Source organism: Marmota marmota, unplaced genomic scaffold (assembly GCF_001458135.2).
Source record: "Marmota marmota marmota unplaced genomic scaffold, marMar, whole genome shotgun sequence".
In the NCBI taxonomy this organism is placed as follows: domain Eukaryota; kingdom Metazoa; phylum Chordata; class Mammalia; order Rodentia; family Sciuridae; genus Marmota; species Marmota marmota.
In genome coordinates this window covers 20,596,406-20,621,416 of record NW_026000221.1, presented here as the reverse complement: position 1 = coordinate 20,621,416, position 25,011 = coordinate 20,596,406, and the positions used below count along the sequence as shown (strand labels likewise).

The following is a 25,011-nucleotide window of genomic DNA, read 5'->3' as shown; positions in this document are numbered from 1 at the left end:
TCATGGCCCCTACCACAGCTGACACCTCCCAGAACACCCATTTTTCCATTGTCAGTCGCCCTGAGTAGAATGTGAGCTTTGATCCCTGCTGTGTCCCCAGGGCCTAGAACTCTGTGCTGGATGAATGGTTGTTGGTGACTTGTTCCCTTCCTCTGACCTCTCTGTGCTGTTCCTCGATGGTTTTTTCCAAATGAAAAACTTGAGGGAGAATTCAATGGGTAAAAAGGGGAACCCGAAGATTATCATCATGAAGCGAGCACCTGCCAGGCACCCCACAGAGATGCTCTTGCCCCCTGGTTTATTGAATCTTCACAACAGCAAAGTCAGGGGTGGTCACCTTTATTTTACAGAGGCAAAAACTGAGACCAGAAAAGTTTAGCAACTTTCCTAAAGAAACACAGCCAGTAACTCACATGGAAGGGAGTTGAGCCTCATTGGACTCCCAAGTCTATTCTGGGCTTTCTACCACCGGGTACTGCCTCTGCTGCTCAGTTTGAAGCCCAATCTTAAGGATCTGAAAGCAAAGCCCTGCTTTGCTAAAAAATAAAAATAAAAAATTTATAAATGACCTATTTTCCAATAATACAAAATACAGGTGCACAAGGTCATGGGTTGCAAAACGCTGGAAATACCCTCAGTGCACACTCACAGGAATGTCATGCAAACCGCTGAAGGGGACAAGGAAGCCGTCCGTGCACCGAGAAAGCAGCTCCCAGGATATTTTGTCAAGGGGGAAAAGCCAGGTGCAAAAAGAATCTATGGTATGCTGCCTCTGAGCAACAGGGAAGGGAAAATGAGAACACAGCCGTGGATCTGCCTACCTGTTGTAAAAGTCAACACAAGAATGAAATGCAGAAACCAATGAGGCTGGCCATCCCCAGGGGTGGGTGGCAGTAGGGGACGCTTGTCTGGGCATACAGTTTTGTAAAATGTGGACTTTTGGAAATTTAGCAAGGAACAGCCAGCAGATGCTAAAGGTAAGAGATGAAAGTTCTATCAACCAGGCATGGTGGTGCACGCCTGGAATCCCAGCGGCTTGGGAGGCTGAGGCAGGAGGATCGCGAGTTCAAAGCCAGCCTCAGCTACTTAGCCAGGCCCTGAGCCACTCAGCGAGACCCTGTCTCTAAATAAAATATTAAAAGGGCTGGGGATGTGGCTCAGTGGTTAAGCACCCCTGAGTTCAATGCCTGGTACCAAAAATAAAAAGTTCTAAGAGGAGTGGGACACCTGAATGGTTCTTAAGTCACTGCCCTGTAGTTACTTATTAATTATAAAGAGAAAAACACTAACTATAGTGCAGAACTGAACCACGAGATTGAATTAAAAACCATCAGACCAGCTCCGCAAGTCCGTGATGAGCTCACTGAGACAGACACAGGGTCACTCCTGCCCTAGATCTGAACCTGAGGGTCATCACAAGAAGACGTCGGGGGAACCCAGACCTAGGACAGTGCAATTCCAAGCAATCAAAGTCAGTAAAGAGAGAAGCCAGCTGACCAGTGGTTCCAGATCCAAGGAGACAAAGGACACGTGGTGACCCCATGTGACGTATGACCTTGGGTCTGATCCAGGAAGGAACAGAAGCCAAGCCAAGCCAAAAGAGACGCCCCTGGGAGATTAGCAAGATCTGAAATGGGTCCCAGGTAGATAAGGGTGTTGTTTCCATGTTAAATGTCCTGATTTTGGTAAAGGTACTGTGGTTAGGTCACACAAAGTCCTTGTCCTTTGCATTTTTTTTAATGAAAAACAAAACCAAACAAGTAAATTGTGTACCTGGCCTTCTTCCGGAGTAACTTCTGAGATTCAGGATAATGCACCAAAATTTCGTTCAAGTCCTTCTTATCCAAAATGAAGAGGTTGGTGAAGCCGTGGGCCACCACATTGGCCGTGCGCCGATTCCCGCCCCCGATGGCCAGCAGACTGGGTGGAGAGGGGAGGAGGTGAGAGCCTTCCGAGGCTGGGGGAGTCTGGGGTTCTGTTTCTTGAGATGGGGTCTTGCTATGGCCCAGGCTGGTCTTGCACCCCTGGGCTCAAGCCTCGTGCAGGTGGCTGGGACCAGAGGTGCGCACCTTCCCGCCCAGGATCGTGGCTGTGGTCACGATCAACGGTGCATCCCCCGCTGCGTGGAGCACGACGGTGACCCCACAGACTTGAGAGCCCAGACTCAGCATGCAAATGCCAGCAGGTGCCCGTGCTGTGCCCACCCAGTCTCCCAAGATCCACCGCAGCCCCTGCCCCAGCCTTTGCCCAGAGCCTCCCACTCGCCCAGCTCCCTCCTGACCTTATCTCTCCAAACACGGATCCAGCTTTCAGTGTCACCAGCACAGACTTCCCGTCAGGGCCCCCCAGAACCTGCACCTGCCCTGCCTGGATGATGTACATCTCCCGGCCGATCTCCCCCTGAAACAGACCACGGAGAGTCCTTCTGTCCCCCTCAGAGCAAGCAGGGAAGAGGCGAGGGCTGGGCCCCGAGGCTGGTGGCCCAGGGAGGAGGCACCAAGACTGAGCCCGTGGGGCCAATCACGTCCCACCTGGGCCTCAGACTCCTCATCTGTGGACCAGGGAGGCCAGCGCGCCCTGCCTGCCCGACTGATGGCCTCACGAGGGGAGGGTCAGCATGTCGCAGGAGAGAAAAACCAGCCACGTGCCAGGTGCTGGCGTAAGGGTCTCCTGCAATTCCCAGCTCTACCCGGCAATGGGGGTGTGGCACATGGGACAGTGACCAGGACAGTGGCCCAGGCTGTGAGTGACTGTCCAGGCCCAGCACCTACCAGGTGTTTGCTAACTCAGGAACCACCAAGCCCCGCGGGTCCATGACGCTTTGCGGTGCCAGCCCTGGTCTGAGTGCCCCGCGCACTTGTACCTTCAGAAGGCTCCGCACCCTTGGAGGCAGGACTGAGCTTTTCTCAAGGTCATAAAGCAAGGACGAGGCAGAGCCAGGACTGGATCCAGCTGGTTCCAGAGTTCGTGGTTTTCATGGTTGTTATGGGTGGAATTCCCCACTCCGCCCCCATTATCTGTCCCAATTGTAATCTCCAGTAGTTTAAAGTGTGACCATATCTGGCAATAGGCTCCCCATAGGTGTAATTCAATTAAGATGAGGCTGTACTGGAGTCGGGTGGGTGCTGGGTGCCCAATCCAATCTGACTGGCATCCTTACACAAAGGGAAACTGGGGCCGGGCATGGTGGCGCACACCTGTAATCCCAGTGACTCAGGAGGCTGAGGCAGGAGGATCTCAAGCTTGAGGCCAGCCTCAGCAACTAAAAGGTCCTAAGCAACTGAGGGAGACCCTGTCTCAAAATAAAAAGTAAAAAGGGCTGGGGATGCGGCCCAGTGGTTAAGCGGCCTTGAGTTCAATTCCCAGTACCTGCCCCACCCCCCCAAAAAGAGAAACTGGACACAGACAGGCATAGAGGAGAGGTGATATGAAGGGACACAGAGAAGAAGGCCATCAAGAAGCCAGCAAAAGAGGCCTGCCACCTGTCCGTCATGCCTGGCATATTTGAAATGGGGAGAGGCCAAGGACAGGAACCCGTGACACTTTAGGTTTGTTCACCAAATGTTTCCTGCGCTTCTCACACCGTGACCCTCTTCGAGAAAGGGGGAGGTAGTGGGCCTTCCTGTTTCCACGTTCAGTCTGTCACGGGGCCAAAGTGTGAGGGTCACCAAGCTCCCCCTCTCGGGAAGGCCGCCCCTGGAGAGTGTCGCCGAGCAAAACCGCCAGCAGAGGGCGCCACTCACGGGGCTGGGAACGGCCGACTCCCAACACCTGCTGCCGTCCTCTCACCTACTGCCAACTGCGGTCCCCAGGCAGATAACAGCCACGCAATTGTCATTGCTCTGTGCCAGGCACAGTGCCAAGCCATGGGCTCATATTTCCCCTCCCAGCCCACCCCCACACGGAGGCACTACCAATGGCCCCTTGTCGCCCAGGAGCCGAGCAGGAAGGGCGGATGCTGGCTCAGCTGCACCGCGAGGACAGGGCTCCAGTGTCAGGGACATCACTTGATTGTTCCCAGATCCCTCCCGGGAACTTTGAACCTCAGCCTCCTGCAGCAGTTTTTCCTTCCTGTGCCCCAGCTCTCTGCTTCCAGAGACTTCACTGCTGTCCAGGATGCTACCTGGTCAGGGACCTTCTGGGGCTGAGGGCTCCCAGATCTTACAGGCAACATTTTCACCCCAAACACATTCCCAGCTTCGTCACCAGCTCTGAGCGAGAGGACTAACCCTGGGTACTGTCCCCTCCCCAGTTGACCTTGGTGTCACCTTAAATGCCAAAGACAGGGAACAGAGGGGGCACTGGGCACTGTCAAGTTCAGGGTTCAAACCCATATGTTTTCTGGGCTCGGGTGGGTGACGTGAAGAAGGTAGTAAAGGTGGGCTGGGGGGGGAGTGTGGAGTGGGGGGGCCTGGCCTCAGGAGAGGGCATGATGTGATGCCCGTTGGGGACAGCCTCCTTCCTTCCAGCTGTCTGGGAGCATGGGGCCCAGTCAGCCACCCATCCAGACTTCTATCTGAAACCTTCCAATTTTTGAAGGCTAGAGACCAATTCAACTTGGGGGAAAGAAAAAGATTAAGGAAAAAACCCACTAAACCTCACAAGGGCACCAGCCTGCAGCTTCCAGCCAGGGCCCACCCCTCTTCCCTCCCATTTTTCTGATAGAAAGACGGAGGCATTGGAAGCAGTTCCATCTGCACGGTGAGGCCCCTCGATTCCCTCTTCTACAAGGCGGGAATCCTCATCCTGCGCCCCTGGTCTCAGGCCGGGGGAGGGATGGGAACGCTTTGCAAATCCTGGGGCACCTCGGTGCACGTCCACTGCCTGGGGCTGGGTACACTGATCCCAGGTCAGCTGGGGCTCTAGTGCACAGGGCTAAAGTGGCTGGGGGCTTGCAAACGTCTCTGGGCCATCAGGAATGCACTCCAGCCGGTGCCCGGGAGGGCGGGCGGCTGTGCAGGCCCCGGCCGCTCACCTTCTTGCACACGTAGTCGTTGGGCAGGTACACGACAGAGCGCAGCCTCTTCAGCATGTCAAAGATCATCTGCCGGTCACAGCCCTGCCCAAGGAAGGGGGAAAGGAGGCCCACTGAGCGGAGGTCTTGGGCTTCGGTCCCTCCAGAGGCCCCAGGGAAAGGGCACTGGCGGGGTACCTGGAAGAGCGCCACCTTGCTGACGATGTCGTAGTTCACGTCGATGGCGAGGTCCAGCCGCATCTTGTCTGGAAGCTGCACCATCAGCTCTGACTCATCTGTGAACAAGACCCGGCAAGGGTCAGAGGCGAGGCCAGCCCCGCCCCACGCAGGCCCTGGCCGAGACCCCTGCTCTGGCTCACGCAGCCCACCTTCCCCTGAAGCGCAAACCATTCTTGAAAGACCCTGAAAGCATCTCCTGTGGCCTCCAGGCCTTTACCAACACCTGTGCCAGGAATGCGGTTCCCTAATGAACTCCTACTGACCCTTTAAAACCCAGCACTAACGTCATCTCCTTCAGGAAGCTTCCCCTGAACATTACCCCCCACCCCCAGAATCTGTGTCCCTGTGCTATAGGACCTGTCACGCCCTTGACTGCAATGGTGTGTGAGCTGCTTTCCCAGTCACCCTAGAGGAACAGGAGCAAGCGATGACCAGGTACCAGGTATTCACAGAATTTTGTACAAAGAGTATTTTATTCAGCTGTCCCAGTAACCCAAGAGGGTCCGCTGCTGTGATCAGGAAAGGGCAGAGGCTTTGCCAGGGCTGTGCAGACAGGGCACAGAGGCAGGATCCCTCCCAGGCTGGGTGGCCCAGAGCCGCCTGCCCCAGGAGAGCAGGGGCCAGGTCTGCTGTGCGCACCCAGGGGAGGAAAGAGAGGAGAGCAAAGAGGGAGGAGGCGGAGGAGAGGCTTCCTCTTTCCTGATTTAAACTGTGCTGAACCTTTGATGGGGCTGCGCCTGCTGGGGAATGAGGTGAGGAGACACCGGTGCCAGAAGACAAGACCCTCGGGTTTTAGGGGGTCCCAGGTCCCAGCTGGAGGTACCCAGAGGCCTCAGGAGGCCCCTCTCTCAACATCGCAGCCAAGAGAGGCCCAGCTGGAGACCAGGGCGAGGGCAGCGTTTGGGACACGGGACGAGGGCAGCATCTGGGAAGCCCGGCACCAGGTGGCAGGGGTTGGGTGGGGAGCTGGTACCCGGGGCAGGCCCATCTTACCCAGCATGCCTTGCGAGTGCCAGGTGTACTCGTACCAGGTCTTGACCCGGTTCTGCACGGACCTGGGGATCCTGTAGAAGTTCATGTACTTCACGGTGCTGTCCATGCAGCTGCGGTAGTAGGTCTGTCCCGCCGTGGCCGCCCCCACCACGTCTCTCATCTGGGGGAGAGGGCAGGGGAGTCAGTGAGCTGCAGGGTGGTGGGGAGGGGTCGCTTCTCACAGACAGGGGGCGGGAGGGAGTCCTGCCTCCGCGTGGACATGGGCAGGGTGAGGGGCTGCTGCCCACTGCGCTGGCCTTGGGTCCCTGGAAGCTCACTGGTCTGGGCTGATTCTGCTACAGCATGGACCCTCGTGCTGTGGGCCAAGCCCTTGCTAGAGGAAGAGGAACCTACTGTGTGCTGTTCCTCGGAGTGGTTTTGAGGACCCCGATGGTCACCTCCAGCACTAACTAGAGTATGAAGACCCCCCCCCGCAGGTGGAGACACCAGCAGTTTCTCTCACAGCGCACAGGCCAAGTAAGTCCCCCGCCTTTCCAGAAAACCCTGCGACGGGCTCCCCCAGACACCCGACGGGCATTTCAAGTGGGAAGGACCTCAGAGAGGGAGGGACCCCACAGCCCGGGGCTCTTTCTCAGGCTCAGTCCCAAGGCAACACGCAGGGAGAGCAAGGAGGGGCCTGCAGGTTTGGGGGGGACTGCAGGCTGGGGCCCCGGCTACCTGTCCAATCATCACGGAGAAAGCGAAGACCCCCGTGAAATAATTGAGGAGCTGGAAGACAATTTCAAAGAGGGTCTGGGGGTCGGGCAGCCCCCCGATGGTGATGAGGGTCTTCACGGCCCAGTAGTAACAGCGAACGTAACTGGAGGGAGAAGAGAAAAAGGCCTTTGGTCACCACAGGACCCACCCTGCTGGCCTTGGGCAGCCCAGTCCAGATATTTCTGAAAGACGTCACCGTGCACACGAGGGAAACTCGCCTCCCGCCCAGGCAGGGGACATTCTGGTTTCCAAAGCAGGTTCATGGGTGCTGTCTGGGTTGGCTGTGGCTCTGTCCCTTCCTTGCAGGACATGTTGTCATGCCCCTGGACAGACATGGAGACTGAGGCTGCAAGGTATCTAGGAAAGGCTGCCGGGAGGATGGACAGCTCCGGTGACTGCACTCCTTCAGCCTCCTTCGATGTCCCTTCAGTCTCCACACTCTTGTCCTTTGTCAACCCCTGTCAGGCTGATTTCCAGAAAGCAGGTGAACAACCAGGTGGGGAGACAGGGTCGCCCTCTGGAGCTGCAGGTTTTACATCTGCAGACTCAACCCGCCTCAGATGGAAGATAATCAGAAAAAAAAAAACTGCAGATCGGACGCGTACAGACTTCTTTTCTCATTGTTATTCTCTAAACAACACTGCGTACCACTGTAGAGCACTTGTGTGAGGTGTGATCAGTCATCTAGAGACGATTTAAAGAACACAGGGGATGCGCCAGGGGGACATGCCAGCACTGCACTATCTTGTAGAGGGCACCTGAGCGTCCTTGGATTCTGGCATCCTCAGGGGTCCTGGGGCCAAGCACCTGCTGTTCATAGAACAACTATGTCTCCATGACAACTTTTCTGACCCTCCCCTACCCCACCCATTTTCCAGAGTGAACATGAGGCCCCCAAAGGGAAAGGGAGCACCCTCTTGGCAGTCCCAGAACAGGGACTAGAACCAGGGTGCCATCTGTCTGGCTGTCAATCATCCATCATGAGGTAACCCCTGACAGAGGCCCACGACATGTCAGGAAGGGAGGTGTGGGTGACGGGATCCTCCTGTGAGATAAAAGGCACAGAAGATGCCCTGAGCTTGTCTGGTTATCACAAAGCAGCAAGAGATCACCCACCGGTCTGTACCCTCAGGCTGAGCCGCCCTGCAGTCAGCCACGAAGGAGGCCCGCCGAGCCTGGAGATGGGCCGTGGGGCCAGCTGTCCAGGGCCTCCCTGGGCTCTGCTGACCAGCTCTGCCTGCAGCCCTGCAGCTGCAACATGGGCTCCGGGGCCAGGCCACCTGGGCTCAGAGCCACTTTCCAGCTACAGAACTTGCAGATTTTAAAGATTTCTCCAAGGTTTAGTCTCCTCCATAAAATGGCGGTGGCAAGGGGACAGCCTTCACAGGCCACTATGAGAAGGAAATGAGGTGTCCGAAGAGTGCCTGGCGCAGGTGGGTCCTCAGCCAATCAGTGGTTAAGACTTTCATGCGGCCAGTGCCTGCCACGGGGGGCCTGCAGGGGGGGCAGGGACAGCCTGGCCTGGGTCCTCGGGAGGTTCCCCTCCAGCAGGGACAGCAAGAAACGGGCACTGAGTGCTGGGAGGAGGGCGCAGAGGTTGCGGGAGTGAGGTGGGGGCTCTGCCTCTGACTAGCTGCCCTGGCCTTTCTGAATCTCATTTTCACCTGTGGCCTGGACGTCCAGGGCAGCACCAGGAAGGCTGCCTGGTCACGCCCCTGTCATAACTGTTCTGGCCACGAGAGGGCTGTGGAGCACCTTTAGTGACTGAGCAGCCCTCAACCCTGGGGACCAACCAGGCTGGGGGAGACCTGGGTGTTCAGGTAGCTGGGCCACCAACAGAGAGGACAGTGTCCACAGAGCTCCGGCTTTCTCCCAGTTAGAGGAACCTTAATTGGCACATCACATCTTAGGGACAAAGTCCTCATGTCTTCCCTGCTAGTGGGTCTGTGGGACCCTCCCTCTGTGCCCAGGCTGGGCAGAACCAGAGCAGGAGAGCCCTGGACAGGGTGAAGGACCAGCACATGTAGGAACTTGGGTGCCCTTCCTGCTTTCCATCCCTTCCCAAGGCTGCCAGCGCCAGAGAGGTGGGTTCTTAGCTCAGTGGGACGTGAGCCCTCTGGGATTGAAGGAAACTCCCCTGGAGTGAAATTAACGTATTCTCAAGATTTAGCTTCCATTTCCAGGAGGGTAGAAACACTGACCCAAGGTTATGGACCCCTTTACTGGCATGTTGGCTTCCCCAGAAAAATAGCTATAGCTAGGAAGGGGACACTGACCAGTGTCCAGGCCCAGGCTGTATATCTTACCTGCACTGGCTTATTATTCCTCTCCAGAATCCTGAAGGTGATACTACGGTCATTTTGTAGATAAGAAAACTGAGTCTCACGTTGACAAATTTCTATACACATATGACCTGCCCAAATCAAACCAGGAAGATGTAGAAAACCTAGACAGACCAATGTCAAGTCAAATGAAATTGAAACAGCACTTAAAAGTCTTCCAACAAAGAAAAGCCCAAGACCAGATGGATTCTCAGCTGATTTCTACCAGACCTTTAAAGAAGAACTAACACCAGTCTTTCTCAAATTATTCCATGAAATTGAAAGGGAGGAAACATTCCAAATATATTCTTTGAAGCCAGTATAATCCTGATACCAAAACCAGACAAAGACACATCCGGGAAAGAAAACTACAGACTGATATCCCTGACAAACATAAATGCAAAAATCCTTAATGAAATGTTAGCAAACTACATTCAAAAATACTTCAAAAAGGTAATGCATAATGATCAGGTGAGTTTCATCCCAGGGATGCAAGGTTGGTTCAACATAAACGAATCAATAAATATAATTCTTCAGTAAATGGAATAATGACCAAGGATCTTATGAGCATCTCAATAGATTCAGAAAAGACTTTTGATAAAATCCAGCACCTGTTCATGTTAAAAACACAGGAGAAACTAGGGCTGGAAGGAACTTACCTCTACATTATAAAGGCTGGATACGACAAACCCCAAACCAACGTCACACTGAAGGGAGAAAACCTGGAAGCATTTCCTCTATAATCAGAAATGAGAGAAAGATGTCCACTCTCTCCACTTCTATTCAATATGGTTCTCGGAACTTTAGCCGGAGCAACCAGGCAAGAGGAGGAAATTAAAGGGATAAAAACAGGAAAAGAAGAAGTCAAATTATCTCTATCTGCTGATGACATGATTCTATGCCTAGAAGACCCCAAAACCTTACCAAAAGACTTCTGGAACTGATAGATGAATTTAGCAAAATAGCAGGATACAAGATCAACATTCATAAATCAATAGCTTTCCTATAATCCAACAGTGATTCTGCTGAGAAAGAAATCAGGAAAGCCATCCTATTCACAATAACCAAAAAAAAAAAGGGTTGGCCATTAATCTAATCAAGGAGGTGCAAGATCTCTACAATGAAAATTATAGAACACTGAAGAAAAAAATTGAAGAAGACCTTAGAAGATGGAAAGACCTCCCATGTTCGTAATATTATCAAAACAGCCATGCTACCAAAAGTAATATTCAGATTCCATGCAACCCCCATTAAAATACCAATGACATTTTTTCACAGAACAAATAAAATTTATTTGTAAGAACAGGAGGCCCAGAATAGCTAAGGCAATTCTATTTTTTTTTTTTTTTTTTGGCGGGGAGTGGGGGTACCTGGGATTGAACTCAGGGGCACTTGACCACTGAGCCACATCCCCAGCCCTATTTTGTATTTTATTTAGAGACAGGGTCTCACTGAGTTGCTGAGGCTGGTTTTGAACTTGCAATCCTCCTGCCTAAGCCTCCCCAGCTGCTGGGATTACAGGTGGGCACCATCACGCCTGGCAGCCAAGGCAATCCTGAGCAAGAAGAGGGATTGATCCTAGAGGCCTCACAATACCTGATCTAAAATCACACTACAGAGCTGTGGTAACAAAAACAGCACGGTACTGGCATCAAAACAGAATGAAGACCAATGGAATAGAAAGAGAGACACAAAGACCAACCCATATGCTCACAGCCACGATATTTGACAAAGGTGTCAAAATATATGTTGGAGAAAAGACAGCCTTTTTAACAAATGGTGCTGGGAAAACTGAATATCCCGTGTGTAGAATGAAATTAAATCCCTAACCCAATGGGCTACAGACTTTGGAATTAGACCCAAACTTTGCAAGTGCTAAAAGAAAGCATCGGCTCAATAGTCCAATGCACTGGGACAGGCACTCAGCAAGACCCCTGAAGCTCAAAGAAATAAAACCAAGAATCAATAAGGAGGATGCCGACAAATTAAAAAGTTTCCATACAGCAAAGGAAACAAGAGTGTGGAGAGAGAGCTGCAGGAGGGGAGAAGATCTTTGCCAGCTGCTCCTCCAACAGGGAGTTAATATCCAGAACATGTAAAGAACTCAAAAAAATATAACCCAGAAATACACAAACATGCAAATCACCCAATCAATCAATGGGGAAGAGAACTAAAGAGACATTTCCCAGAAGAGAAAACACAAATGGTCAACAAATACATGAAAAAAAAAAAAAGTTCAACATCTCTAGCAATCAGGGAAATGCAAATCAAAACTCCACTAAGATTTCATCTCACTCCAGTCAAAATGGCAATTATCAAGAATACGAATAATAATGCATGCTGGCAAGAATGTGGGGGAAAGGGTACACTCATACAGTGTTGGTGGGATCTCAAACTAGTACCATCACTCAGGAAAGCAGTATGGAGATTCCTCAAATAACTAGGAACGGAACCACCATACAGCCCAGCTATCCCGATCCCCAGTATTTATCCAAAAGATCTAAAATCAGTATACGATAGCAATACAGCCACTCCAATGTTTGTAGCGGCACACTTTACGATAGCCTAAGCATGAAATCAATCCAGATACCCACCAACAGATGAACGGATTAAGAGAATGTAAATACTCACAACGGAGTTTTACTCAGCCATAAAGAAGAATAAAATCATGGCATTTGCTGGTAAATGAATGAAAAGGGAGAACATCGTGCCAAGTGAAATAAGCCGGACTCAGACAATGAAGGGTCAAATGTTTTTTTCTCCTATATGTGGAAGCTTGAGCAAAATTAGGGAAAGAAGGTAGGACAGGACAGTGTGAAGACAGAGGGAAGGTGGGTGGAGCAGGAGACTGAGGGAGGAAAGAGGGAAGGGAAATGGGAAGAAATATGGTGAATCTAACAGAATCACGTTAAATGCATACATAAATGTACCACAGGGAGCTTCACCTTTCTGTATATGTAGAAAGCACCAATTGAAAATAAATAAATAAAATGGGGCCAGTTGAGCGAGGAGGAGGGGGAAGGAGGAGAGGAGGGAAAGGGGAGCAGAGACGGAAACACGGTCAATCAAATTCCACGCACATATGAGTTTGTCAAAAGGAACCCAACCTCTACTTATAACTACAACGCTCTAATTAAAAAAAAAAAAACTGTGAGTCTCAGAAGGGGTGAACTCTAGAGTTGGAAGCAGGTGCCTGGAGGGGGACCCAGTGTGGAGGGCTGGACTGTGAGCTTTTCGCATCATGAGAGGCCCAGGGGAGCGCTTGCCTGGCATGCACCAGCCCCTGGCTTCATCCCCTGCATCGTGGGGGAGAAAAGAAGGAAGAAAATGAGGCAGTCCATGTATGGGAACTCTGGACTTCCCCAGGGACCTTTCTATAACCCTGAGACCACGCTAAAGAAGTTTATTAGTTTTTATTAATTCAAATAATTAACATTTTTGCACCCTTGGCTATTCCCCTTGCAAGAATTTGAGATGAGGAAACCATCAGGCCAGAGGACAAAGGTTCCCTGCGGTGTCACATGGCACATAAACACCGTCACCACCCTCCCATGGTATAATTTGGGAATGGCAAGCCAGTTGCCCCTGTCCACAAGCTCCTCGGTGGCTGGTGACCCCCGGGAAGCTGTGTTGGGAAGTGTTTTGTGGCCTCGTTCCCAGTGGGCCATGGGGGGTGAGGGGTAGATGGATGGTGTGCTCGCCTGCCCTCCTGGGCTTTGGGAAGCTGAAAGGACCCTTCCTGCAGGTCTCGTTCCCATCTGTACCTGTGCCAGCCTACAGCAGGTGCTCGGGAAACTGGCTCAGGAAGACAGGGGACATGGCCCCTGAACCTCGTCTTAGGAGAGCCATTCCTTAGCAAAACAGTGGCAGGGAGACTCCTTTCTAGGAGCCTGTATGCTCTGAATGACAAAGAAGGAGAATGTCACCCGGAGGAGGCCGGCTCACCTGTTTCCCACGCCATCGTACACCCAGTGGGTGGAGCCGATTCCCTGATAGGCCGACGCCCAGTAGTAGAGGCAGGAGTTCAGGTGCAGGCTGTAGAGCAGGTAGGCTGTGGTCCTGATGACCCTGCCCGGGCGGGACACCACCCAGGGTGAGAGAGAGCGTGACCCCAGGTGACAGCGTGCTGGTGGCCTCTTGTCACCCCAGGGGCAGCGAGGGGGCACACCTCTCCTCCTGGGAAGCCCACTTTACAACTTCCCCCATTGGAACGTGTGGCCCAGCCGTGGGTGGACGCCCTGCCAGTGGGAACAGCTGGTGGCCACACGGGCCCTGTGGGGTACTCTTTCGAGGCAGTGGCAGTTAGGAATGGTGGCCCTTGATGGGAACCTTGTCAAGACTTGAGGCTGGGACTGGTCCAGGCGGGAAGAGCTACCTGCTGATGAGTTCTGGGGGAGCAGAGGGGACAAGGGAGACACGTGGCTGTGGGGAGGGCCTGGAGGGGACAGGTGACTGCAGAGAGGTGACCATGAGGCTGAGAGGTCTGAAGAGGTGCAAGGAGCCTTGTTTCCCAGCGTGGCTGGTGACCTTGTGCCCCCCCACACCGTGCTGCTGAGCGGCTGCGTCCACCTGTGTGGACCCTCGTCCCAAGTCACAATGGGAGGAAATAGGACATTCCTGACTCTAAACATAAACATCCCTTCAGAGAGGAGGAGGCTGGGCCAGGAAGAGGCCAGGAAGAGGCCCCGCTTCCTGTGTGCTGAGGCCGGGAGGTCAGGGTGGGACAGGGGAGGTGACGGTCGTGGTGAGAATGCTCTGTCTTGGGGTGTGTGTGTGTGTGTGTGTGTGTGTGTGTGAGGAGTGTGTGTGTGGAGTGTGCGTGTGTGCAGTGTGTGGTGTGTGTGTGCGTGTGTGGGGGGAGTGGGTGGTGTGTGTGTGGTATGTGTGTGTGCGCACATGTGTGTAGTGTGTTTGTGGTATGTGCACACGTGTGTGTGCGTGCATGCATGTGTGGTGTGTGTGTATGGTGTGGGTGTGTGTGGTGTGTGTGGCATGCGTTTTTGTTGTGTGTTCACACGTGTGCATGTGCGTGTGCGTGTGCGCGCGCGGCCCCACCTGTACACGTAGGCCTTGCTGAGGATGGCTTCCAGGCGGTTGTTGAACTCGAAGAAGGCCATGTACTGGGAGCAAGGAGCAGGTGTCAGGGGCAGCCACGCTGCAGGGGCCACACTGCCCTCAGCTCCCTGCTGCCCGCGGCCCCAGGACTGAGCCCTTCCTCCTGGGGAAGGGGCTGGACAGTGAATGTCCCAAACCAGAGGGCTCTCGTCCTGGGCCTGGTGGGGCCAGAAACCCCACTAGGAATCAATGGCAGCCCTGGCCCCTTCCCTTGGGAATCACACATGGTCCTGGTTTCACAGTGGCATATAGTTAATTAACGGGGACTCCCAGACCTTCTGAACCCCACCGTGAGACTTTCAAGGGTCCACGCACTCCAGGTTAGGGACGCTTTTAAATGTTGACTTTTAAAGGAAACAATCTTATTTTTTAAAAAATCATCCCTAACACTTCTTCCTTAGTTCCTTCAAAGACTTATTTATAGTAATAAAAGTATAACAATAACCACTTTTTTTGCAGGGGGTTCCTGTGGACTGAGCCCGGGGACACTCCACCACTGAGCTACATCCCGAGCCCTTTTTATTTTTTGAGACAGGGTCTCACGGAGGTGCCAGGCTGGCCTCACATTCTAATCCTCCTGTCTCAGCCTCCCATGTCATTGGGATTACAGATGTGCTCCGCTACTCCTTTATGGAACTCCTGTTATATGATCAGTACCTTATATAACTACCTCCCTCCCTCCCTTCCTTCCTCCTTCCTTCCTTCCTTCCTTGATGAGAGGGACGGAGACCAGCGCCTGACACATGCTAAGAAAGCACTCTAGCTCTAAGCCACACCCCCAGCCTTATAATTCTCCTTTGACAGAAAGTTGTCACTCAGTGAAGTCCAATAATGTGTCCAAAGCCCATGCTGGGAAGTGAGAGTCAAATTTTTTTTCTTTTTTGTTTTTTTTTTAGTTGTAGATGGACACAATACTTTTATTTTACTTATTTATCTTTTCATGTGGTGCTGAGGATCCAACCCAGGGCCTCACACAAGCTGGGCAAGTGCCCTACCACTGCGCCCCAGCCCCAGCCCCAGCCCCAGCCCCGAGCCAACATTTGAACTCAGATCAGACTCCAAGCTGCCGGCTCCTTCTGTTGGGCTACATCCTCTGGATCTTTGAACACCTGCAGTTTTTGGATATTTGAAAATCGTATCTATGAAGAATTCCTAAAGGGCAGCCAGCCAGCATGCAGGGGCCCATTCCCATTTCCATCTAGAGTTTGAATTGGATAGAGAAGAGCCATGGGCTTGGAGCCCTCCCCCCAGGTTCAAACGGATGCCCCCTCCGAGTCATGCTAAATGTTAGGCCTGGGAGTTACGCATGCTCACGGGGGCTACCTCATGAACAAAGGCAGGGACCTCACTTCCACATCTGGGGTAGTCTTGGCCTGTGGACCCAACCTTCCTCACGCCAACGACGAGCTCTAAAGCAACCTCTGCAGCCCCCGGGAGGCTGGTACGAGTCAGATAAGAATGGTGCCAAGTACAGTTTCCCTCTTCCCCTTGGCAGCCAGGAAGCTCAGAGGCAGCTCCTGGGCTCGGTTTCATAGTGTTCTCTGCCCTTTTTCTCTGGGTTATTGATGTTATCGCATTTCCCTTTTGTGTAAATCCCCCCTAAAAAGGCACCAGGCATCATGTAGGGAGAGAGAGGAATTTAAGTGGTTGGCTGGAAAAATTTATTTGGGGGATCCCAGGAGCCCTGAGTGGCTGTCTACCCTAGCCACATTAAAGGACAGTTGCCAGGTCTCCAGTATCAGGGACCCTGCCTCTACCCAGTGAGTGGCAGGATGAACAACTGGACTGACATTGAGCACCAACCAATGACAAACAGGTGGTGGGCGGGGCCTTCACATCCATCCTGGCACTTCTTCTCCTGTGACCTTGGGCACATCACCCAGCAGCTCCAAGTGCCAGTCTCCCTGCCTTTTAGGTAGAGCCCATCATAAAGTAGAACCCCACTCTGGACCATCTCTTTAACGGTCAGAGGGGACAGACTGCCTACTCCAGCCCCCGGCTCTGCTCCATCCTGTGTGCCCTTGGGCAGGTTCCTTAGGCTCTCTGAGGCTGTCAGCACAGCACCCACATCCAGGGTTGAGGAACCAGGGCCTGGTAAGCCCCTGGATCAACACCTAGCAGCAGTGCCACAGAACCTAGAGTAGCTGGGGTCACTTTCCATTAAGACATGGGAGGAGTAGATGCCTGTCCCCTGGGCCACCTTCGAGGACACCTCCCCCTTCCCAGGCTCTTGGGGGAAACTTAGGGGGACATTAAGGTGGCAGTGTCTCAGTGCAGAGCACAGAGGTGCTAATTAGGCACAGGGGAAGGGCGGCTGCGGGTCTTACCTTTAAGCAGCGGGGCAAGCGGAGGAGGGGGTTCAGGCCCAACTTCAAGTAGAGGAAATCCAAGGGCAGGAGGCACAGCAGGTCCATCTGCAATCCCAATGGCCCCCACGGTGCACGGTGAAGGGGGGGCAGGGGAGTGAAGGGAAAGGGCGGGGCCTCTACTGTGGAAAGATGAGGTCAGAACCCCAGGAGGGCGTCAGACGGAGGGTAGGAGATATCCCACCAACCGTCCCTGGGCTTCGGCCTCAGTGGAAGCACCAGGCAGGTCTCTTACCATGACCATGGCCCCGAGGGCTACTGGGAACCAGTGGTAGGGGCTGACCCGTTGCAAGGTGGCCTCTGAGCACCACCCAGCCTGAGTGGCCTGGAGGACACTCCATGGGAGATAGTGGCAGCCACATCCCCAGAGCACCGGGCCTGCGAGGCCCCGCGAGCACCACAGCTCGCCAGCTGCACGCACCTTAAATCGGCGGGACTTCAGGTAGTTGTTTCGCATCTCCTTTTTGTCCACCTGAAGGAAAATGGGACAATGACGGTGAAGTGGGTGAGAGCTCGGGCCCTGACCTGTGCAGGCAAAGGGGGTTCCTCCAGAGTCCCCTCCTCCCAGAGCAGCCGCCTGAAATAGGCAGTCATGGAGCTTTCCCTCCGGAGCCTGCTCTTCCCCCACGACCTGCGGCTTTTACTGAGTGGCAGGGGCCGATCAGACCTGCCGGGAGGCTGGCCTGGGAATTCCCTTCCCCTTAATTTGTTTTAAAGGCAAAACTTCAACGTGTTCACACGCAGGGGAGCAGGGGCTGCCGGTGGGAGTTGTTTCTCTGCTGTTCTGGGTGGAACCCAGGGCCCGCGGGCTGCCGGGAAGGTGCTCCCACTCCACCGCACCCCATCCCTCCCTCCGTGGGGAATCTTAGGAAGTGACTTGCATGAGGAGATAGGGGACTATGTCACCTGCTTTGGGGGTGGGTAGTGGGGTTGCACCAGGGTTGCTCTGCCCCTGAGCTAATCCCCAGTCCTCTTTACTTTTTTTGTTTTTTTCTTTTGGTGCTGGGGATTGAACCCAGGGATGTTCTACCACTGAGCTGCTTCCGGGGCCGTTTACTATTTTTTTGCACGTTCTTTATTGGTGCATGATAGTTATGCATAGTGGTGAGGTTTGCTGTCACATAGTCTTACATGCTCACAATGTAACAATCTCATTTGGCCAATACCAGTCCCCAGCCCGTCCCCCTCCCTCTCGGCACCCCCCCCCCTTCCTTTTCTATATTCTACTGAGCTCCTGCTCATGAGATACCCTCCTTCTCCCTCTCTAGCTTCCACGTTTGAGAGAAGACATGCAACCCTTGACCTTCTGAGTTTGGCTGATTTCGCTCCACATCATGGGCTCTAGTTCCATTCATTTTCCTGCAACTACCATAATTTCAATTTTCTCTATAGCTGAATAAAACTCCCTTGTGTGTATACACCACATTTTCTTTATCCACTCTTCTGTTGATGGGCACCTAGCCGGTTCCATTGTTCAGCTGTGGTGAACCGTGGGCTGTAACATGGGCAGGCATGTGTCACTCTAGTAAGATGACTCTGATTCTTTGGGACAAAAACCAAAAAGTGGTATAGCCGGGTCATATGGTGGTTCCATTCCTAGTCTTTTGGGGAACCTCCACACTGATGTCCATAGCTGTACTGATTTGCAGTCCCACCAACAGTCTAATAGCATTCCTTTTTCTCCACACCTTTGCCAGTCCTTATTACTATTGCATTCTTGACGGCTGCCATTCTGACCAGTGTGAGATGAAATCCCAATATAGTTTTGGTTTGAATTTTCCTAACTGCTAATGAGGTTGAACATTTTGCTCATACACTTGTTGGGCATGTGTATTTATTCTTTTGACAAGTATCTGCCCAGATGCTCAGCTAAATTGCTGAGGGGCCTCAAACTTGGGACCCTCCTGCCTCAGTCCTCTGAGTTTCTGGGATTACAGATGTGCACCACCAGATCCAGCTCTTTTTAAATTTTTTTTATGTTGAGACAGGGTCTTGCTAAGTTGCCGAGGCTGTCTCTGAACTTGCAATCCTCCTGCCTCAGCCTCCTGTGTTGCTGGGCTTACAGGAGTGCACCACCATGCCAGCTGACACTTGGTTTTGGTAACTCACAATCAGGGACTTGGTTTCCTCCAAGCAGGAGGTGGCTTAGAACAGGGTCTCAAACTGGTCCAAGTGGCAGAGCACCAGAATGCTCTCTGCAGGAGTCCCAGGAGCCACCGCCCCAATGCTGGTTTCCAGCAGTTATCAAGCTGAGCACCCTGCATCCTCTCAATCAATCTGCACAGTAATGCCACCAGGTGGGAACTATTACCAACCCCATTTAACAGATAAGGAAACTGAGGCTCAGGCCATTCAGCTAGGATTTGAACAGTGTGCCTGACCTAAAGGCCATTCCCTGGGCTACTACTCCATCCTTAATTCCAGTGGGTGGTCCAGGATCTACTTTGCCCATGAACAATATCGGATGTGCGTCCTCTGAACCTACCCAAGTGTGCAAAGTCAGCGACTGTGTTGTTGAACACACACAGGCAGCTGCACCTGAGCTTATCTTATTCCCTTATTTTATCGTCTACCGCAGCATCAGGGGTCAGTCCCCTGAAGGCTCTGACTGGGGGACTCAGCCCCCATCCCCCTCTCCCACGGCCTGTGACTCACGATGATGTCACCCCCTCGGACGAACTGCAGGCGGATCTGGAACACGACGATGTCCAGGAGGTAGATGAGGTCGCACAGGTAGTCCATCAGCAGCCAGAGGTGGACGTTGCCCGGCGTCTGGTAGGGGAAGGCCCAGCGCACGGGGATCAGCCAGCAGTTCCAGTTCCAGGCCAGCACCACGAAGAAGAGCCACAGGATGTACATCAGGTCTGCAGGGAGGGAGGGCGGGCAGCTAGACCCAGCTGGAACCCAGGACCCTCCTCCGTGGGGCCAGGTGGGCTTCCAGCTTCCCAGGGGCCTGCACCTGGTGCTCCTGTCACTGTGCATGGGTAAAACTTCCTGTGCTTTAAGGACAGATCACCCCCAGGCCCTAATGAAGGGACACTGAGGAGGGGTTACAGGGACATTATTAGATAGTAGACACCTAACTAGAAAAGCATTTGGCTTTCATTCTTTTTGAAAAATTTTCTAACTGGTAATTCCTGCCTTAATAAGTCGTGCACGGAGGTTGGACGGATGGAGGGACAGACAGGGGGGTGGATGGATGGATGGACAGTGTAGGTCTCCTAGTCATCTTAGAAGCCCAGGGGACACCAGGATTGGAGTCTTGCCCCCTAAAAAATTTCCTTTGTGACCTTGAGAAAGTCACTCTCTGGCACTTGCCCTGCTCGTCTCAAAGTCACAGGAGAATGTCAGATAAGAGGGGGAGGGAGGGCCTTTGTCAACTGTAAAGTGCTGTGCACATAGGCAGTGGCATCGCTCCCGAGGACTATGGAATGCGCTTAAAGGGATGAGAGAGGAGTCACCTTCAATGTGGAAGAACCCTCCCCTGTCTCGGTGCAGCCACAGCAGAAAGACTCAGCCAAGAGCCAGGAGTCCTGGGCCTGTACTAACTCACTGTGTATTTAGGCTGGATGGTTTCTCTGTGCCTTAGTTTCTCCATCTCTAAAATGGGTGTGACCTTGCGTTCCTATTCCAGCGACTTTTGTTGTTGTTTAAGAACCAGGTGAGGAAGTGTGGAATCATTTGGAAAACGGGTCACAAACCTGGGACGTCGTGGCCTCCCACCTGCCTCTCACCTCACCTGACTCTCTCCGGCCGCTCCCTCTCCCGCCCTCTCCCACTGGATGGTGGCAACTCACTGGTCAGCGGATCGATGCTCTGGGGAAACTTGCACTTCTTCCAGGGGCGCCGTCTGAACTTGCAGCAGAGCAAGTCACAATAGTGCTCCTCCTCCACCTGCTCCACTTCCGGGGGCTTCGAGGCTGGGGCTGGCTCTGGGGCTTTCTTGGCTGGGGCTGAGGGATGACATGGGTGACCACCTGTCCAGCCCTGAGAAGGGTCCCAACCGCAGACCCTGGAACCAGAACTGAGGGTCCACCCCACTGCCTGCTGCAAGCTCTGTGTGTGGAATCCAGGGGGCTCCCCAGAAGCGTCCCCCTGGGCTCCCTCTGCAGCAGCAGCCAGGCTGCCCCCCCGAGACTCTTATCCACTACAGCATGGAACTGCTTCAAAGGAGCTGTCCCCTGTGAGGTCCTCCTGGGCACGTTGACCATTTCAGCTCTGCAGGTGAGGCAAAGAACCTCACCCCCCCACTGGTGCATAGACCTATCCACAAGTATGGCTGTATGCTGGACCGGTAGTCAGTGACGGGTATGATTCAATTGCAGTGGTACCAACCTAAGACAGGAGGCTGCCGCCTAAAGGTCAGTTTTCCGATGACGGGTAAGAACCATATGTTGAATTGGACAACCTACCAGGCACGGTCCTTAAGCCACATTGCTTGTTGTTTAATTAATCAGAAGGGGGGAGATGCTGGGAGCCATTAGCCAAGTAGGTATGACAATTTCCTTGCCAGCGTACCCCATGTTGCAGTGACATTGAATGTAGGTGACCTTGCTCAAGGACCAAGGCGGATTAGGGTGTTCCCGGTTTAAGATAATCGTGTTTAGGGCGTTCCCAGTTTAGGTTCCAGGTTTAAGGTTTAAGATTATTCCTGCTGGGAATAGGGCGTATCCTGCTGCCTGAGTTCCCCTTGAGTTCTCACGGGATTCAGACAGTATATTTTGGGAGACAGAAGCCCAGTGGAGGTGGATTTGGGCAGAGAACGTGGATTTCCCCAGAACGTGATTGTAGACGGCTGGTGTGAGTTCGGGAATAAAGAGTTGCTGTTTGAATCTACAAGCTGTGTGGTGGCTCGTGATTGTGTGCCCAGCCAGACTGCGGCATTTGTGCCCAGCCAGACAGTGGCACAGCTCAGCCTTGCGCGCCTGTGTTTGGACCCCTGGCTGCCCTCTGATGGGCAGGGGTTTGTACCCAAGGCCCTCACTGTCGGGTCGGAGTGCGAAAGGGCCCAGAGAAATCAGGAGATGTTGCTCAGGCTTCTCAGAGCAGGAATCCTGGCCCCTCTGTCCCTGCCAGGGACACTGACTGGGACCTGGCCTCCTGCCTGGCAGCTACCTGCTGCTCTGGGTGACGAGGACTTGTTGCTTACAGGCTCAATGTGGCCATGTTTCTAGCTTTAGGACTATGAAGTCAGGGTCTGGTGAATCCATGGTGGGCACCTTGAGTTCCAAAGCCCTTCTCTGGAAAGATCTAGAAAACCTTCCTGACAAGAAAGCATGGTTCTTATTTCCCCCTAAATCCTTGAAAGAAAGGAAAATGTTCAGGTGGCCCCTTAAGAACTTTCGAGGCTCTGATGAATCTGAACAATAAGACCATCTGGGACACTCTCTGAGTGTGGCACGAGACAGCCCCACGCAGGACCCCACCTGCCAACGGGAAGGGGGCAGAGGGTCCGCAGTTACACTCGTGAGCAAGGTTGTTGCTCATAACCTTGATCTTTGTCCCCTCCCAGATAGAGAACCCGTATTCACAGGGTCCCAAGTCCACAGCACAGGGATCTGGGCTTCTCCTGTGCACTCCAGACTCGCCCTGGGCCACCCTCACCTTAGTTGGCAGGGACTTTGGGGACCCCATCCTTCTCTGGCCAGGTGGACCACCTGCAGCCCCCACTCACAGGGCTTGGGGCTCTCCTCGTCAGAGGTGACATCGGGGTCGATGAGCTTCTCCTTCACCTTCTCTGTCCGCTCCTTGAAGAGCTTCACCAGCTCCTGCAGCCGGTCGTTGATGATGGCGCTGTTCTGGCTGGCGGTGGAGGCCGCACGGTCCTGGCCACTGTGGGAACAGTACACAGGCTGAGCAGGAAAGGACCCCAGTGTCCAGCCAGAGCTGGACAGCATCTGGGACTCACCTTCCGTCAGAGCCAGGAGGAGGCACATCCTGCCCCCTTTCCCCAACACTAGAAATTCGACCCTGTCCACTTTCTCCCAGGAGGAAATGCAGCAGGGATCATGTGCAGGTGCGCTGGCCCCAGGGTCAGAGAATGTACCCTGGTGCCTCTGATGCAGGCACAGTTCCTAAAATAAACTTTCATTCCATTTGTAGTTTGGGGAGAAACTCTTGGAAGTCAGCCCAGAGTTCAGCAGAATCAGGGATTTAGACCCAGCTCAAGGTTCCCATGAGATTTGTGCCTGCGGTAGAACAGAGAGGGGAGCAGGAGCTATGTTTGGGGACATAGCACATAAGTGGAAAAGGCACTGGAGACATGTGTTAGCCCTCTTTAACTTACAGGACTTAGAGTTCATGCACTGACAGTGAAAGAGAGTGGTAGAGAGAGAGGATGAAGGCTGCCCACTTTCCAACAGCATGGGGCATCTGCCCTGCGTGAGCTGGCACAGGTCACATGAGCGGGCTCCCCTCTGAGTGTCCACACTGTGATCAGCTTGCTGAGCGGACTGTACCAGTAGGATTTACAGATGTGATATGTATATATGTGTCAAGGTACAGAAACTCAAGTCAACTACTTCTCTTGGGCTGAACCAAGGAATGGGCCTGATGAGAGGTGGCATGCAGGTACGGCAGACACGGGAGCTGCTTCCTGGCATCTGCTCTCCCCTGTGGTGAGTAGTGGCTGGAATAGAGCCACCCATCCTGGGACTTCACTTCCAGGTATGTGTGGGAAGCTGTCACCATTGGAACATGAGTAGATATGTGACATGAGACTCCAGAGCTCTTTGCTGAAGAAAGGCCTACAGTTTTGACCAGTGGGATCTTGGAAGCCACATGGAAAAAGTGGCAGAGCCACTATAACCTGGGTACCTAAATGATTCTGTGGAGCAGAGCCTTCCACTGACCAGAAACATGCAACTTGTGCCGTAACTATGACATATGAGATATCTTCTTGTCCCTTCAGTCATTGAACTTTTAGGGATATTTGTTACAGCGACTAAGCCTAACTAATACATGGGTGTCTATGTTGACCTCCTCATAAGATTTCAAAGATAATTTTTGAATGTATGTGCAGTGCTGGGGATTGAACCTAGGCCTTTTTGCATGCTAGGCAAATGCTCTATCACTAAGCTACATCCCCAGTCCCTATTTTTATTTTGAGAGACAGGGTCTTGCTAAGTCTCTGAGGCTGGTCTCAAACTTGCAGTCTCCTGCCCCAGCCTCCCAAGTAGCCACTGTGCCCAGCTAAGGGTAATTTTTATTATCATACCTGACTTATGCCATATTATCTGAGGCTCGGTCCTCATCCTAACCTACCCTAATGTATTAAATGTGTGCCAAAATTGGCAACTGGCCTAGGGGTGAGGTTTAGGGTTTTTCCTGCTTCTTCATTTTTTATGTATTTCTTGTAACTCTGTTAAGCACAAATTGCATAAAATTATGAATATAAAAACAAAAAAGACCAGAAGGAGGAAGGCAAGCCTGGCATCTCCTGTCTCAAGAGGCTCATGGCTGGAGAGCATGGCAGGGACTGGGGCCAAATGCCCATGGCTGGGGTACCCAACATGCACCAGGTCCCTCAGATCCTTCAGAAACCCCCCCCCCCCCATTGACCCAGCCTTGGGATAATTAGATGCCAGAGATCCCAGGCCCAGCCATCTGTTTCTAACCCTGTTTTGCATACAAGGGGCAGCAGAATCGCCAGGGAGCGGGTGCAACCTCCCCAGGGCTGTGGTCTGAGGCTTTGATCCAGTAGAACTGGATGGGCCCGGGGGTCTGTAGTTTTTGACAAGCTTCCCAAGATGGGACCCAGTGGAGATCCCGTGTCCCCACTGTTCCTGCTGACCCTTTTGGGGTCAGTCACCACCCCCTGTCTCTGAGCACTGCTGGCTGTTCCCAGAGCTGGACCCAGAGTTGCAGTCTATCCTGCGGAGTTGGCAGAACTCCTGGGCCAGCCAGGAGCAGCCAGCGCAGGAGACCAGCCGATGGACTGCTCGGAAGCCCCTGGAAGAAATACAGTCCCCCGGAGCAGCCGTCCTCTAAAAACACGCACACCCCTCCACCTCCTCATCGGCCCACCCCACCCAGTCCCCCAGCACCATGAGACCCGAGGATGGCCCCACTCACTCGGCTTCCTGTGGGGTGGTGGGGTCTGACCAGGCCACTACTGGGGACTCGGCTGGTGACAGCGCCTTGAGTTCTTCGGCCTCATCATCATCGTGAGAGGGCAGTTTCTTCCTGAAAGGATACAGACACACAAGGCGCCTTTAGGGAGGGCAGAGAAATGACTTTGACCCTGAGGACCACCTGGAGCCGATTC

General features: G+C 53.2%; 1 protein-coding gene across 1 annotated transcript in view; it reads right to left on the bottom strand.

The window, feature by feature from the left end:
* The window catches only part of Cngb1 (cyclic nucleotide gated channel subunit beta 1), a 64,583-nt gene that overhangs the window by 9,998 nt on the left and 29,574 nt on the right, over positions 1-25,011 (bottom strand). The window contains 14 exon segments of the mRNA XM_048792016.1: positions 1,774-1,920; positions 2,282-2,400; positions 4,976-5,059; positions 5,153-5,250; positions 6,188-6,347; positions 6,905-7,046; positions 13,210-13,332; positions 14,320-14,384; positions 16,707-16,793; positions 17,167-17,217; positions 19,401-19,609; positions 20,543-20,698; positions 22,420-22,577; positions 24,819-24,929. Coding sequence (XP_048647973.1) covers positions 1,774-1,920; positions 2,282-2,400; positions 4,976-5,059; positions 5,153-5,250; positions 6,188-6,347; positions 6,905-7,046; positions 13,210-13,332; positions 14,320-14,384; positions 16,707-16,793; positions 17,167-17,217; positions 19,401-19,609; positions 20,543-20,698; positions 22,420-22,577; positions 24,819-24,929 — 1,710 coding nt within the window.